Raw genomic sequence first — 15,825 nt, 5'->3', positions numbered from 1 at the left:
AAACTCTGGGAGTTGGTGAGGCGGACACGACTGAGCGACTGAACTGAACCGAACTGACTGGGACTTGGTGATGGACAGGGAGGCCTGGCGTGCTGCAGTCCATGGGGTCGCAAAGAGTCGGACATGACTGAATGACTAACTGAACAGAACTGAAGAACTGATAAAAAATTTCAAAAGGATAAATCTGTAGATAGATACACGCATAATGGAATCACTTTGCTATAGACCTGAAGCTAATACAATATTGTAAATCAACTATACTTTAATAAAACATGGAAACAAACTAGTCACTTCCTACTGAATTCAAAGGTGAGTTGATGCTGGAGAAGTAGGGCTAGAGACCATCACCAGGGGGAAACCCTTCCTGCTGGAATATCAGACCCTGGGGAGGGCGACAGAGGAGCCCCTGCTACTTGTGCAGGATCTCTACAATCCTAACTCTCTGGCTTTCTCCCATTTTCAAAGCTCCCCTACTCCTGGCTTCTCATTGCTAGTCTTCCTGTCTCTCCCTTATTCTTCCCTCAGTGTCTTCTTCAGTCCAAAATACGTGGTTTCTCCCCTTGACCCTGCACATGTCCCTGGTCCCTGCATTGCTCTAGGGGTGGCCCAGCTGGGCCCTACTGCAGACTCTCATAGATCCGGGTGAGCTTCTCCAACTTCCTCTCCAGCTCCTGGGCTTCCTGCCTCATGTTCTCAGCTGATGCTGTCTTTGCCCCCTCCTGCAAGTCCTGTGCATCTTTCACCAGGGAGTACACGTCCAGCCCTATGAATATACCTGAGAGGACTCCACTCCTTATGCGGGCTGCTCTAGTCGCTGCCAGAGCTGTGCCTCCAAAATTTCTTGTCACCTGCTGGGCACTTTGGACAGAGAGCCGCCCGGTGTTTATGAAGCGCTGAGCAGTGGCTAGTAATTGAGGGTTGCGTCTGGCCACCTTGATGGCTTGAATATGCTTCGCAAAGTCTTTAACTTTTTTGAGAAGACTTACGGATTTTGCTGTGGCTTTGCTAAAGCACTTGGCTTGGGTTTCTGCTGATGACGTGTTTACAGTTTCCACCACCAAGGTGGACAAACCTGTTACAGTAGCTGCTGCTCCCAGCCCTATTCCAGCGGCTGAGAGTCCCAGACTGAGGCCTGCTGTAAAGGGTGCCAGACCCAGGCCAAGGATGCCCAGGGCACCAGACGCAATACTGGTGGAGGAGGCCACCACATTGGAGATGGTGCAGTCCCTGTGTACCTTGTCAACATGGTCTGCGAGCTCACGCAGCTTTTTTATGCTCTCCTTCAGCTCCTGTTTTACCTGAGGAAACTCCTTCAAAAACCTCTGCTTTTTCTGCTGGTATTTTGGGCACCTCTCTTGGTTCTTCCTGTTCAAGATTGTTAGCAGCTTGATCAGACATTTACTGAGTCCATCTGCCTCTTCCCTGTAAACAATGAACATTAAAGTCTTAGAAGACAGTGTCCTTGTCTATGAAGCAGGCTCAACAAGCTCTATCCTGCATAAAGCACAGAGATTTTATGGTAAATCACAAGAATTTTACTAATGTAAAAATTTTTCCAACCTTAAACCCTCATTTGGATATTGTTAGTGCTTCATGTACTTATTCAATCATGGAATAAATAAGCAAAGGTCAGCTTAGGAGACATTTAACTTAAGAGAGATATTTGATAAAGACACCTCAAAGGCAGACCAATACCATCACTTCCAGAATGTGTGTAAAATGGGAACTTCACAGATAAACAAAGAATTGGGATTAGAGCAGAAAACCCTTCATTCAAGGACCTTTGAGGAGTCCTCTTTTTCTTTGCTCTTGGCTGCTAGGATGTGGTCCAATGGACCAAGGTTATTCTGGCTGGTAGAAATGTCCTCGTCTGCCTGGGACTTTGGCTACTGGACAGTCTGACAAGTTGACATGTGGTGGGCCTCTGGGTCATGTGGTATCACTTCTGACCTCTGGAGGAGCTGGACACTAGGGCAGTAATCTGACCTCTGGGAGGGGCTGGAGATGACAGGTCAGGGTAATGTGCTGTTAAATAGGGTGAGCGTCCCTGGCGGGTAGTGCTCCATGTGTCCTGCCCCACTGAATCCAGGACAGTAATGCATCCTGGGACAATGGAAGCTGCGTGTGTGAAAACTGCCCAGACTCTGCCCTGTGGCTGGTGGGAAACTGCATCCTTCCCTGTAATAAACCATAACTGGGATCCTGAAGCTTTAAGTCAGTCTGTGCATCTTCTATGGAGCTCTAGAATCTGAGGGTGGTTGTGGGATCCCCCAAATTTGCCCTTTATGGAAAATGTAAAGGCAGTCCTGGGACTGTGCCCTCATACTTCTAGATTGGCTAACTGTGTGTCTCGATTTTATTTTATTTTTTAAATCAAAACTCAGGTAGAAGGACCCTTAACGATCATTTTGCCTGGCATCCACTCTCACCCTAGCCTGATACCCTTGGCCTTCTCAGCAGAAGGACACTGGGTCTGTCACTGCCCATATTGACTGGGAAGCAGGAGATGAGCTGTGCGCCCTGTTCCTCGTGGGCCCTCCAGCCCACCTCACTGACTCCTGAGCCAGCACCCCGCACCCCTGTCCTCTCAGGGGTCACATGTAAATTTGTGACAGCCTCATGAGCCTGCACCCCAAGGCTGTGTGCAACTTTATTGAACCTCTGAAGATTCAAGAGACTTGAGGAAACACCGATCTGAATGGCTGAGCCTGATGAGACCGGCACTTGCACAGCGGGTGGAGGAAGTGTTTTCCTCTTGGGTGGGGATGCGTGAGGCTCCTCAGAATCCCTCAAATGACACACAGTCGCAGCCACTCACTGTGACCCTGGAGGGCTCCCTGAGCCACACGGCCTTCCCACTGTCATGACGGCTCCACATAGACTAGAAGAGGGTCCCAGATGGAGTGAGAATCTATGTCCCAGGCAGGGTGTGGAGGACATGGTCACCCAGGGCCCTCTAGCCCAGCTTGAGGGGATCTCGTCAGGAAGGGAAGAAATGTCCCCTCTCCCACTCCCAGGACCTCTGCTAGGGTCACAGCCCCTTCAGTCCTGTGTCCTCGGGGCCCACTCTCCCCACTCTAGTCCTGGCCCTGCTGCCCAAGCCCACCTACTCATCCTCCAACCTGGACCCTCTGCTCCACCCTGACTTCTAGGTCTGACCCTGGTCCAGACCTCCCTGGGCCTTTGGACGAGATGATTGCACTTGCTTCCCCACCTCTGACTCTGCAGTTCACTCAGGCCATCACCACAATCCATCAGATTAAATTGCTACTCCCACTGGACACATAACACATAACAAATCTGAGACTCAAAGTCTTAAACCCACAGGCCCAGAGTTGGGCAGGGCTAGATCCAGGATCCCACCAGGTCCAACCAGTTCCCCTCCAGCCTCTCTGCCTTATTAGCCAGCAGGAACCTGCAGTGTTGGTATAATTCCTAAGATGGGGTATGAAAGAGTTTTAGAATCCCAGGAACACAAAATGGTGTTTGGGTCAGGATTTTCCAACTTGACTCAATGGAGGTCCTTCTTGGTTCTCATCTCCCGGAAGAAGGTCCCTGATTCTTCCCAACAAGCTTATTTTAAGTTAACATTGATTGAGCACCTACTCTGTGTCAGAAATCATGAAAAGCACTTGTACACCCGATCTCAGTGTCCTCACAGTAAAACTGAACAGAGGATGAAGCAGAGAGTAGTTCTGTAACTCGTTCAAGGTCATATGACCTGCCCTTTCTTGCAGGTTTCGTCTCTTCTCAACCCAGTGTCATTCAATGCCAACAAATAACACGGAGGAAACATTCCACATAGGATCTTGAGGAGGAACATCCTCGACCCCAACCATAGGATCTTCCTGGAGGAAACTAGCCTGGGAGAATCTTCCTGGGGGCATGTTGGTGACATTCCTGGTGTACCTGCATGGTTACCTGGACAAATTGGCCTCGGTCACAAGATTCTCCCAGGGTTCATCTTCAGTGAGCAGGGATAGCAGTTCTTCCAAACTCATATTCTTCTGGACATACTCAAAGACATCCTTATAAAAGCTTTGGCTCTCTAGACAGGAAAATAAAAATGGAAGATTCAAATAAACTATGGTGTGATGTAAACGGTATCGAGTATAAGTGGTTAAAGTTCACCTTTCTGAGCAGCATTCATCTGGCACGTTGTTGATGGATGTCTCTGGGGTCTCAGGTGGACTGTATGCACCAGCCCCAATTCATAATTTAACACCCAGACCCACCCACTCTGCAATGACTGTATTAGAAGACAGGGGGCTTCAAGGCAGTAATTAGATGAAATGGGGCCTTCAGTGTGGGCCCTTAATTCAGTAATATCAGTGTCCTTATTAAATGAAGAGACGTCAGATCTCTTCCTGTCTCTCTCTTCCCTGAAGTACTAAGTGTTCTTAGGTTTCCTTTCTCTCATGCATCACTAAGGGCGAAGTGAACTCAGGGCTCACATGGAGGGAACCCACAGCACTAGATCTGTGTGTTGACTGCTTAGGGTGGTGTGGGTGGAGGAAATAACTGAGCACCTGGGTGTCTGTGGGCTTCCCTTTTATCTCAGTTGGTAAAGAATCTGCCTGTAGTGCAAGAGGCCTGAGTTCGATCCCCGGGTTGGAAAGATCCCTGGCTTGGGAAGATTCCCTGGAGAAGGAACTGGCAACCCACTCCAGTAGCCTTGCCTGGAAAATCTCATGGACAGAGGAGCCTGGTGGGCTGCAGTCCATGGGGTCACAAAGAGTTGGGCACGACTGAGCAAGTAACACTTACTTTGGGCTTTCCTTGCGGATCAGCTGGTAACGAATCCGCCTGCAATGCGGGAGACCTGGGTCGATCCCTGGGTTGGGAAGATCCCCTGGAGAAGAGAAAGCCTACCCACTCCGGAAGCACTGTGGCTTGACGGATAGCGCAGGAAGAGCAGCCGAGAGGAGCTACCCCACATCCAAGGAGCGGCGGTTGCATGGCAGGAGGGCCGAGAGGAGCTACTCCCCGTTCAGGTCAGAAGGGGCAACTCGTCCAAGGTAAGGAGCAGTGGCTGCGCTTTGCTGGAGCAGCCGTGAAGAGATACTCCACATCCAAGGTAAGTAAAATGGTAGGTGTTGCGAGAGGTCATCAGAGGAGAGACACACTGAAACCATACTCACAGAAAACTGGACAATCTAATCATCTAGGACCACAGCTTTGTCTAGTCTATGAAACTAAGCCATGCCCGTGGGGCAACCCAAGACGGGCGGGTCATGGTGGAGAGGTCTGACAGAATGTGGTCCTCTGGAGAAGGGAATAGCAAACCACTTCAATATTCTTGCCTTGAGAACACCATGAACAGTATGAAAAGGCAAAATGATAGGATACTGAAAAGGAACTTCCCAGGTCAGTAGGTGCCCAATATGCTACTGGAGATCAGCGGAGAAACAACTCCAGAAAGAATGAAGGGATGGAGCCAAAGCAAAAACAATAGCCAGCTGTGGGTGTGACTGGTGATAGAAGCAAGATCCAATGCTGTAAAGAGCAATATTGCATAGGAACCTGGAATGTCAGGTCCATGAATCAAGGCAAATTGGAAGTGGTCAAACAGGAGATGGCAAGAGTGAACGTCAACATTCTAGAAAACAGCAAACTAAAATGGACCGTAATGGGTGAATTTAACTCAGATGACCATTATATCTACTACTGCGGGCAGGAATCCCTCAGAAGAAATGGAGTAGCCATCATGGTCAACAAAAGAGTCTGAAATGCAGTACTTGGATGCAATCTCAAAAACGACAGAATGATCCTTGTTCGTTTCCAAGGCAAACCATTCAATATCACAGTTCTCCAAGTCTATGCCCCAACAAGTAACGCTGAAGAAGCTGAAGTTGAATGGTTCTGTGAAGACCTACAAGACCTTTTAGAACTAACACCCCAAAAAGATGTCCTTTTCATTATAGGGGACTGGAATGCAAAAGTAGGAAGTCAAAAAACACCTGGAATAACAGGCAAATTTGGCCTTGGAATGAGGAATGAAGCAGGGCAAAGACTAATAGAGTTTTGCCAAGAAAATGCACTGGTCATAGCAAACACCCTCTTCCAACAACACAAGAGAAGACTCTACACATGGACATCACCAGATGGTCAACACCGAAATCAGATTGATTATATTCTTTGCAGCCAAGATGGAGAAGCTCTATACAGTCAACAAAAACAAGACCAGGAGCTGACTGTGGCTCAGATCATGAGCTCCTTATTACCAAATTCAGACTGAAATTGAAGAAAGTAGGGAAAACCGCTAGACCATTCAGGTATGACCTAAATCAAATCCCTTATGATTATACAGTGGAAGTGAGAAATAGATTTAAGGGCCTACCTAGATCTGATAGATAGAGTGCCTGATGAACTATGGAATGAGTTTCATGACATTGTACAGGAGACAGGATTAAAGACCATCCCCATGGAAAAGAAATACAAAACAGCAAAATGGCTGTCTGGCTAGGCCTTACAAATAGCTGTGAAAAGAAGAGAAGCAAAAAGCAAAGGAGAAAAGGAAAGATATCAGCATCTGAATGCAGAGTTCCAAAGAATAGCAAGAAGAGATAAGAAAGCCTTCTTCAGAGATCAATGCAAAGAAATAGAGGAAAACAACAGAATGGAAAAGACTAGAGATCTCTTCAAGAAAATTAGAGATACCAAGGGAACATTTCATGCAAAGATGGGCTCGATAAAGGACAGAAATGGTATGGACCTAACGGAAGCAGCAGATATTAAGAAGAGGTGGCAAGAATACACAGAGGAACTGTACAAAAAAGATCTTCATGACCTGGATAATCACGATGGTGTGATCACTCATCTAGAGCCAGACATCCTGGAATGTGAAGTCAAGAGGGCCTTAGAAAACATTACTATGAACAAAGCTAGTGGAGGTGATGGAATTCCAGTGGAGCTATTTCAAATCCTGAAAGATGATGCTATGAAAGTGCTGCACTCAATATGCCAGCAAATTTGGAAAACTCAGCAGTGGCCACAGGACTGGGAAAAGTCATTTTTTATTCCAATCCCAAAGAAAGGCAATGCCAAAGAATGCTCCAACTACTGCACAATTGCACTCATCTCACACGCTAGTAAAGCAGTGCTCAAAATTCTCTGAGCCAGGCTTCAGCAATACGTGAAACGTGAACTCCCTGATGTTCAAGCTGGTTTTAGAAAAGGCAGAGGAACCAGAGATCAAATTGCCAGCATCCACTGGATCATGGAAAAAGGAAGAAAGTTCCAGAAAAACATCTATGTCTGCTTTCTTGACTATGCCAAAGCCTTTGACTGTGTGGATCACAATAACTTGTGGAAAATTCTGAAAGAGGTGGGAATACCAGACCACCTGACCTGCCTCCAGAGAAATCTGTAGGCAGGTCAGGAAGCAACAGTTAAAACTGGACATGGAACAACAGACTGGTTCCAAATAGGAAAAGGAGTATGTCAAGGCTGTATACTGTCACCCTGTTTATTTAACTTCTATGCAGAGTACATCATGAGAAACACTGGGCTGGATGAAGCACAAGCTGGAATCAAGATTGCTGGGAGAATTATCCGTAACCTCCGATATGCAGATGACACCACCCTTATGTCAGGAAGTGAAGAGGAACTAAAAAGCCTCTTGATGAAAGTGAAAGAGGAGAGTGAAAAAGTTGGCTTAAAGCTCAACATTCAGAAAACTGAAAACATGGCATCCAGTCCATCACTTCATGGGAAATAGATGGGGAAACAGTGGAAACAGTGTCAGACTTTATTTTTCTGGGCTCCAAAATCACTGCAGATGGTGACTGCAGCCATGAAATTAAAAGACGCTTACTCCTTGGAAGAAAAGTTATGACTAACTTAGATAGCATATTCAAAAGCCGAGACATTACTTTGCCGACTAAGGTCTGTCTAGTCAAGGCTATGGTTTTTCCTGTGGTCGTGTATGGATGTGAGAGTTGGACTGTGAAGAAGGCCGAGCACTGAAGAATTGATGCTTTTGAACTGTGGTGTTGGAGAAGACTCTTGAGAGTCCCTTGGACTGCAGGGAGATCCAACCAGTCCATTCTGAAGGAGATCAGCCCTGGGATTTCTTTGGAAGGAATGATGCTGAAGCTGAAACTCCAGTACTTTGGCCACCTCATGTGAAGAGTTGACTCTTTGGAAAAGAATGATGCTGGGAGGGATTGGTGGCAGGAGAAGGGGACGACATAGGATGAGATGGCTGGATGGCATCACTGACTCGATGGGCATGAATCTGAGTGAATTCTGAGAGATGGTGATGGACAGGGAGGCCTGGCGTGCTGCAATTCATGGAGTCGAAAGAGTCGGACAGGACTGAGCGACTGAACTGAACAGAACTGAGTATGTATATAGCTTCCTGCAAAAGACAGCAGGGGAGTACTCTCTCTGCCCCCTTCTGATGTCTATGTCAGAAGCTTTCTCTATCTCTTTTATACTTTAATAAATCTTTATTACACTAAAGCTCTGAGCCATCAAGCCTTGTCACCGGCTCTGGATTGAATTCCTCTCCTCCAGAGGCCAAGAATCCTGGTGTCTTTAACGGCTCAGCAACGATCTCAACACCACTCTCACAAGTAGAAACCAGTCAGAGACAAGGCAGCTGATTACCTGAGCTTCCCCTATGGTCTTCTGAGCTCATGGTGGCAGCAGCTTGTTCTCAGAGATCTTCCTTCAGCTCCTTGTCTGGGTCGGGCTGGAAGGAGGTGAGGCTTCACCCCTGGGGAAGAGAAATCAGACTGTGGGCTCCATCAATAGTGAGCAGTGGCTCAGGGAGCAGTGAGGGGCGAGGTCTCTGGCAGGTTCCCCTGCAATGACCACAAATGCCACTGGGGACTTAACCTGGCATGTTTCTCTGACTCCTGTGCTCTGCTGGCTGCTAGTTCAGAAAAGTTACTCATTCTCCTATCAGCTCCCTCCAAGCCAACTCAAAGTCCTGCTCTCCTGTTGGGGCACAAGGAGAGGATAATCAGACAGGAGACAGCCAATCGTGAAGTTATCAAAGCAATAAAACCAGAGGCAGAAAAACAGATGGGGAGGGAACACTCTGGAAATTATGTGAGGTTGGGAACACTTGTGCTTACAAATTGGTAATAACTAATATCGGTCCATTGTCTATGACATGCAGGCTCCTGAAACTCACCTAAACTTGGGTCAGCCCAAGTTTGCATGCTGCTACCAGAGCTGGACTTGAACCCAAGTGTTTCTGATCCAAATCCCAGGTTTGTGATGACTATGCTCTACTCCCTTTAATGTAAAAAAATGTATAATTGTGGATGTATGCTTATTGGAAAATAAGTCTTCTTAATTAAAATGATGTCTTGCTCCTGTGCTTGAGTGTCTGCCTTGATAAAGTTCCTGATGATACAGCTCCCACAGTCTGCACCCTCCATGCTTCTACAAGGCCCTTTATCCCACAAGAGCCTGGAGTCCCTCTGGCCCTGCCCCAAATCCTGTATTCCTCTCTGGGTGGCTGAGGACCCTGATGTTGCCCTACCTCCTCTGCTGTCCTCCGTGACTGGTGGACTTTTAGGCTATTTCTAACTCTTATGTAAATAATAGTGCAAAGAGCATTCTCCTTGTAAAAAACTTCACCTGTATTTGAGCCTGATTCCGTAAGCTATTTCTAGAAGTATAATTACTAGATTAGAAGGCATGACCACCTAAAAACTTTTCATACCTAGTGCCAAACTTTTATGCAAACAAATTATAGCAATTTACATTCATACTCATAATATATGAGAGTACCCATCCTTTCAAACGTACTCATTCTCAGTGGACTTATTAAACAAACAAAAAAAAATCCAGATATTTTGGGATATATTTCAATTCTATCTATGTTTAGCTCAATCTGTGATATCCATTCTTTGATTAGTGCTGAATCCTAATGTTACTATAAATTCAGTTATACTTTAAATTAATTTAAAAATTTACCCATGGTAAACACATAAGATTATTATTGAATCAGAATATATAATATCAAAAAAGATTACATTTTGGATAAAAAAAAAACCCTAGATATTTATATAGAGACTAGTTTGGTTCTTCTTGTGATTGTGTTGCCTTGGGAGGTGAAGGAAGAGAGCAAATGTTGGTTATATTTAGCCACATTTTTAAGAACACTTATTAACTACCTCTGCTGAGACCTGAATTAAATGATAGTAAAGATACTTATAGGTACAATAACAGCTATTGATAAGAGTGACTTGTGTTTGTGGTCTTTGCTCTGCATTATTATTTGCCATAAAACTTTACCAACCATAACTCGTATTTCATTTCATTAACCTTTGAGATATGTACATTGTATCAGTATTTACAGATAAGGAAGCTGACTCACAGATGTTACCTGACTTGCCCAAGGTCAGAAGTCTTGCCCTTGGTAGACTGGATTCCAAACTCCTCACTGGGCTCAAGAACCCATAGCCTTCCTCTCCCCCCTCTGCTGCTAATAAAAACAAGCATGGGGGCAACAGGAGACCAGAGTCTTCAACAAATGTTTGAAGACTCACTGGGTGGAGAAGTGATAGCTGAGTGAAGAGGAGTGCAGTAGAGGGAGAGAAACAGGGAGCATGTTCACAGGAGAGAACGGTCCGCTGCACAGAGCCCCAGAGAGGGAACAAGCTGAGAGGGAGGCCGAGGGGAGAGCAGGGGACAAGCCCACACCCCCCCCCCCACCCCATCCCATATTCACAGCAGCCTTCACTCTTCACCAGACTTTTTAGAAAGCTACAATAAGTGATTCAAAATTTTACAGTTGGTATTTCATTTCTATTCATTATTTTTTGATTTTTATCTTTTAAGATAAAAGACTATTTAAACATTAGAAATGAATCTACTTGTTAATCAATATAAAAATTAAGGCGCAATGCTACAAGTTGGGAGCTGAAACACTGAAGGGAGTATGAGGATTAATATTTCATTTTACAAAACAGGGAGTCAAGAAATCCTGGCTTCAGTTGAGGGCTTAAGAAATAAAGGAGTAAACAAAGAGCTTACAAATACAAAGTTTTCTAACAGAGGGTATAAACTTAGTGATAAAAAATGATATTAGGAGAAAGTGGGGAAAGGCATAATAAAAAGCATACAAACCAATGAAATAATTATTTTTTTCCCAGTAAGAAATAAATAATAACAAAATTTTTAAAATATGAAAAAAAATACAATATCTAATATGAGCTATTTCAAATCTTGAAAGATGATGCTGTGAAATTGTTGCACTCAATATGCCAGCACATTTGGAAAACTCAGCAGTGGCCACAGGACTGGAAAAGGTCAGTTTTTATTCCAATCCCAAAGAAAGGCAATGCCAAAGAATGCTCAAACTACCGCACAATTGCACTCATCTCACACGCTAGTAAAGAAATGCTCAAAATTCTCCGAGCCAGGCTTCAGCAATACGTGAACCGCGAATTTCCAGATGTTCAGGCTGGTTTTATAAAAGGCAGAGGAACCAGAGATCAAATTGCCAACATCCACTGGATCATCGAAAAAGCAAGAGAGTTCCAGAAAAACCTCTATTTCTGCTTTATTGACTATGCCAAAGCCTTTGTGTGGATCATGAGAAACTGTGGGAAATTCTTCAAGAGGTGGGCATACCAGACCACCTGACCTGCCTCTTGAGAAACCTGTATGCAGGTCAGGAAGCAACAGTTAGAACTGGACATGGAACAACAGACTGGTTCCAAATGGGAAAAGGAGTACGTCAAGGCTGTATATTGTCACCCTGCTTATTTAACTTCTATGCAGAGTACATCCTGAGGGGCTGGCAGAAGCACAAGCTGGAATCAAGATTGCCGGGAGAAATATCAATAACCTCAGATATGCAGAAGACACCACCCTTATGGCAGAAAGTGAAGAGGAACTAAAAAGCCTCTTGATGAAAGTGAAAGAGGAGAGTGAAAAAGTTGGCCTAAAGCTCAACTTTCAAAAAACGAAGATCATGGCATCTGGTCCCATCACTTCATGGGAAATAGATGGGGAAAGAGTGGAAACAGTGTCAGAATTTATCCTTTGGGCTCAAAATCACTGCAGATGGTGACTGCAGCCATGAAATTAAAAGACACTTACTCCTTGGAAGAAAAGTTATGACCAACCTAGATAGCATATTGAAAAGCAGCGACATTACTTTGCCAACAAAGGTCCGTTTAGTCATGGCTATGGTTTTTCCTGTGGTCATGTATGGATGTGAGAGTTGGACTGTGAAGAAATCTGAGTGCCGAAGAATTGACGCTTTTGAACTGTGGTGTTGGAGAAGACTCTTGAGAGTCCCTTGGACTGCAAGGAGATCCAACAAGTCCATTCTGAAGGAGATCAGACCTGGGTGTTCTTTGTAAGGAATGATGCTAAAGCTGAAACTCCAGTACTTTGGCCACGTGATACAAAGGGTTGACTCATTGGAAAAGATTCTGATGCTGGGAGGGATTTGGGGGCGGAAGAATAGGGGACGACAGAGGACGAGATTGCTGGATGGCATCACTGACTTGATGGACATGAGTTTGAGTGATCTCCGGGAGATGGTGATGGACAGGGAGGCCTGGCATGCTGCGATTCACGGGGTTGCAAAGAGTTCGACATGACTGAGCAACTGAACTGAACTGAACTGAATTGAATATGTATTAGCTATTGTGGTGGATGACTTCTCTCTTTGCACCAGGCAAGATTCTAAGTGCTTGGTAGGCATTCACTCACTTTTTGTTCTCATAATGACCCTGTCTGTAAAAAAGAAAGCAGAAGCTCAGAGAGGTGAAGCAATTTACTCCAAGGACACAGCTAGTGCTAGAGCCAGAATCCAAGTCCAGGTTCCTCTCTCCTGAGCATACATTCTCACACTATTCCACTTCCCAATGTAGAAATATCATTTAAAAACATTGATTAACAATCTAAAGAAATAGCTTTTTTGAGGAGGAATGAGCAGAACCTTCTGTACAAATTGATCTATTTTAAACATATGCACGTAGGATGTTGGATTGTTTTAACTCTAAGACAGCAGCAGTCACTTTATAGCAGTCAGTAACCCACAAAATGGGGTGGTTTCTAGTGCCGCCACCTAAAAGATGATTGAAGGTGGTTGAATTAAGTGCCAACAAGAAATAAGCCTGACTCCTGCTGTGACAACTGTCAGTGTAGGAGACGTCTTTGTGTTGATGAAACCAACTTCTCTAGAAAAGTAGGAATGATAACAGGGTTAAACCAGAGTAATCAGTGTGAACTATGGCCTTAAACAGACACATTGTCCAGCAGCATCTTGCCCACCCACATGTGCACCCATGAGCTTCCTTCTGTCCACTCAAAGGAAGGAAGACCCCTTGCAGGGGAGATGAGGACCACACATCGGTATCTCTGCTAGTTAAAGGGGCACCCACATATAATGATGATAATAAATAAAAAGATAATGATTACCATAAATATGTTTCATTGGGCCAGGTTGAGTCTGTGAAAGGCCATGAGTTCATAATAATATTTAAATGAGAGGACTTTAGAGAAAGTGTGGCCAGAAAGGGAGACATAAAGGTTAAAAAGCACGAAGATCCTCTGGAGAAGGGAATGGCAACCCACTCCAGTATCCTTGCCTGACAATCCCATGGACTGAGGAGCTTGGCAGGCTACAGTCCATGGGGTCACAAAGAACTGGACACGACTGAGAGACTTTCACTGTCAGTGGTAATACAGGAGACACAAGACTCAAGAGATGTGGGTTCAGTCCCTGGGTTGGGAAGAACCCCTGGGGAAGAAAATGGCAACCAGTATTCTTGCCGGTCCCTACTCTGCAGTGTCCAATCTAGACCCCCCCTATTTCCTTAGCACCTCCCCCGAATCCCCTTACCTGAGCCCCCATCCTAGCATCTTTCTTTCTAACACTTTCTCTCTGCAATAGCCAGGGTTACCCTTCAGGAAGAATAACCATCAGCTTGTTCACTAGGGAGTATGCCTGGTGGTGGAGGCTGAAGGCACTGACTGTGTGGATGGGAGAGAATTCACACAGGCAGGCCCACCTCCAAGCAGCTTCCTTTCTCTGTCCAAGCCACCCTGCTCTTTTTCCCTGACTGGTCCATTTCCAGCTGCTGTGCTTTGTTCTCAGCCTAGATCTCAACACACAATGTTCCTTTGGCCTTGAATGCTCCTCACGCCCACCTGCTCTCCTGAAATTCTACCTCCTCCAATGCCACTCGCCTTCACCCTGGACCCTTCTGCCTCGCGTCTCAGGGCCTGGACATCAGGGATGTTTTCTGGGCTGCTCTATGGTGAAGGATGCCTGCATGACTCTGTCCTGCTGAAGGACACACAGGGGAAGACAGCTGAGGGGTCTGGGGGCTCCTGCTGTAAGGGAAGGGAGGAGAGGAGAGCTGGCTGGCCTCTGTCTCCTTCTCTGCCTCGAAGCTGCAGGACCCTGGGAGCCAGGGCAGCCAACTGAAACTGAAACACAAGGACCAGGAGCCAAGGCAGAGAGAGGAGGAGGGTGCGGGCAGAAAGGGCCAATCCTGGATGATGCCAGACACTTGTAAGGGCATGTGGACCCTGCCCCTCATGCTTCCGTCTTTCCCTCCCAATCTTGTCCTGGTCCTGGCCCTCGTCTGGGGCCTCAGCTGCCTGTGAATGCTGATGGTGCTCCCTCTGCTGGATTCCTATCTGGAACATCCTCCTCTGTTAGCCTCTGATTGGCCCCTTTCCCAAAAGGCTGTTTCTGAGAAAAGGGAGGACTGCTGAGAAGCCCGTTCCTGCCCAACTGCATGGCTGGACACAGCCCTTCGTTTCCCGAGGGCAGACAGAAAGTGAAAGTGAAGTCGCTCAGTCATATCCGACTCTTTGTGACCCCATGGACTGTATCCTACCAGGCTCCTCTATCCATGGGATTTTCCTGGCAATGGTACTGGAGTGGATTGCCATTTCCTTCTCCAGGGGATCTTCCTGACTCAAGGATCAAACCCAGGTCTCCCACATTGTAGACAGACGCTTTACCATCTGAGCCACCAGGGAAGTCCTCAGACAGAGATTCGACCAAACATCTCCCTCCATGTGACTTCAGGACATCATCCTTAGGCAGGGAAAGGAGCGGTTATGGCAAGATCAAGTTCAAAGTCCTTAGCCCGGCACCCAGGCCCTCCTGATGCTCCTACTCCTGTCTTCCTCACCTTCCTGCCTTCTCAGAGCATGATCCAGGGGCCTTGAGCACTCCCAGCTCCCTGGACTCTGATTTCCCTACAGCTTCCAGGCCTTCGCTCAAGCTGCCCCTTCCTCTGCAGGTGGTGAGACATTTCCCCACCTGCCTCACCAGGTGAAATGTTCCCTGACCTTGGAGGCCCAGCTCCAAATCCTCCTTCCCCTGCTGTCTCCCCCAGTTCCTCTCTCGGGCCCCCTGGAATCTTGCACTTTCTGCCTGTGTGTCGGTTTGTGTGGAGTTTCTGCAGCTCCCAGCACCGGGCGGGGGCCCTGTCTCTTCTCTGCTGCTCCTCCTGCTCCAGGGCTGCTGGGGCTCCCTCCACTCTCCCGGGCACAGCCTGGCTGAAACACAAGGTGTGGGACCTGTTACAGGGACGTGAAACAACCAGCTTCTCAAAGACGCAGCGCAGCTCTTGTTTTAGCTGCGGGGCAGTGATTCTATTTGTTTTCCTTGTCTGTCTTGATGAAAGGCCCTTTCTGACAACACTAGCAGATTTCTGAGTGTTTCCATATATGGGCATCCTTGCTTTCCAAAAGATCACCCTGTATAGTGAGACCTACATGCCCATTCCCTAGGCCATCGCGGTTTAGGGAAGCTTTTGCAGGGACACTGTACTTTCAGGTAGCAGGAGACACCTGTATTTCCTCATCTCTCCTTACTCCAGA

The 15,825-nt window shown here is 46.4% G+C and overlaps 1 protein-coding gene across 1 annotated transcript; it reads right to left on the bottom strand.

Annotated features, from left to right (window-relative positions):
- Nucleotides 1–295: 295 nt before the first annotated feature.
- Nucleotides 296–8,644, bottom strand: LOC138079134 (apolipoprotein L3-like). The gene is made up of 3 exons (XM_068971979.1): nucleotides 8,614–8,644; nucleotides 3,922–4,048; nucleotides 296–1,422 (listed from the first exon to the last, which is right to left on the bottom strand). Exons 1-3 carry the CDS (start codon nucleotides 8,642–8,644, stop codon nucleotides 618–620), a joined length of 963 nt encoding a protein of 320 aa, XP_068828080.1. The 3' UTR covers nucleotides 296–617.
- Between the last annotated feature and the right edge of the window lie 7,181 nt (nucleotides 8,645–15,825).

This window comes from Capricornis sumatraensis, chromosome 4 (assembly GCF_032405125.1).
Source record: "Capricornis sumatraensis isolate serow.1 chromosome 4, serow.2, whole genome shotgun sequence".
Taxonomy (NCBI): domain Eukaryota; kingdom Metazoa; phylum Chordata; class Mammalia; order Artiodactyla; family Bovidae; genus Capricornis; species Capricornis sumatraensis.
This window is presented reverse-complemented; position numbering and strand designations above follow the sequence as displayed.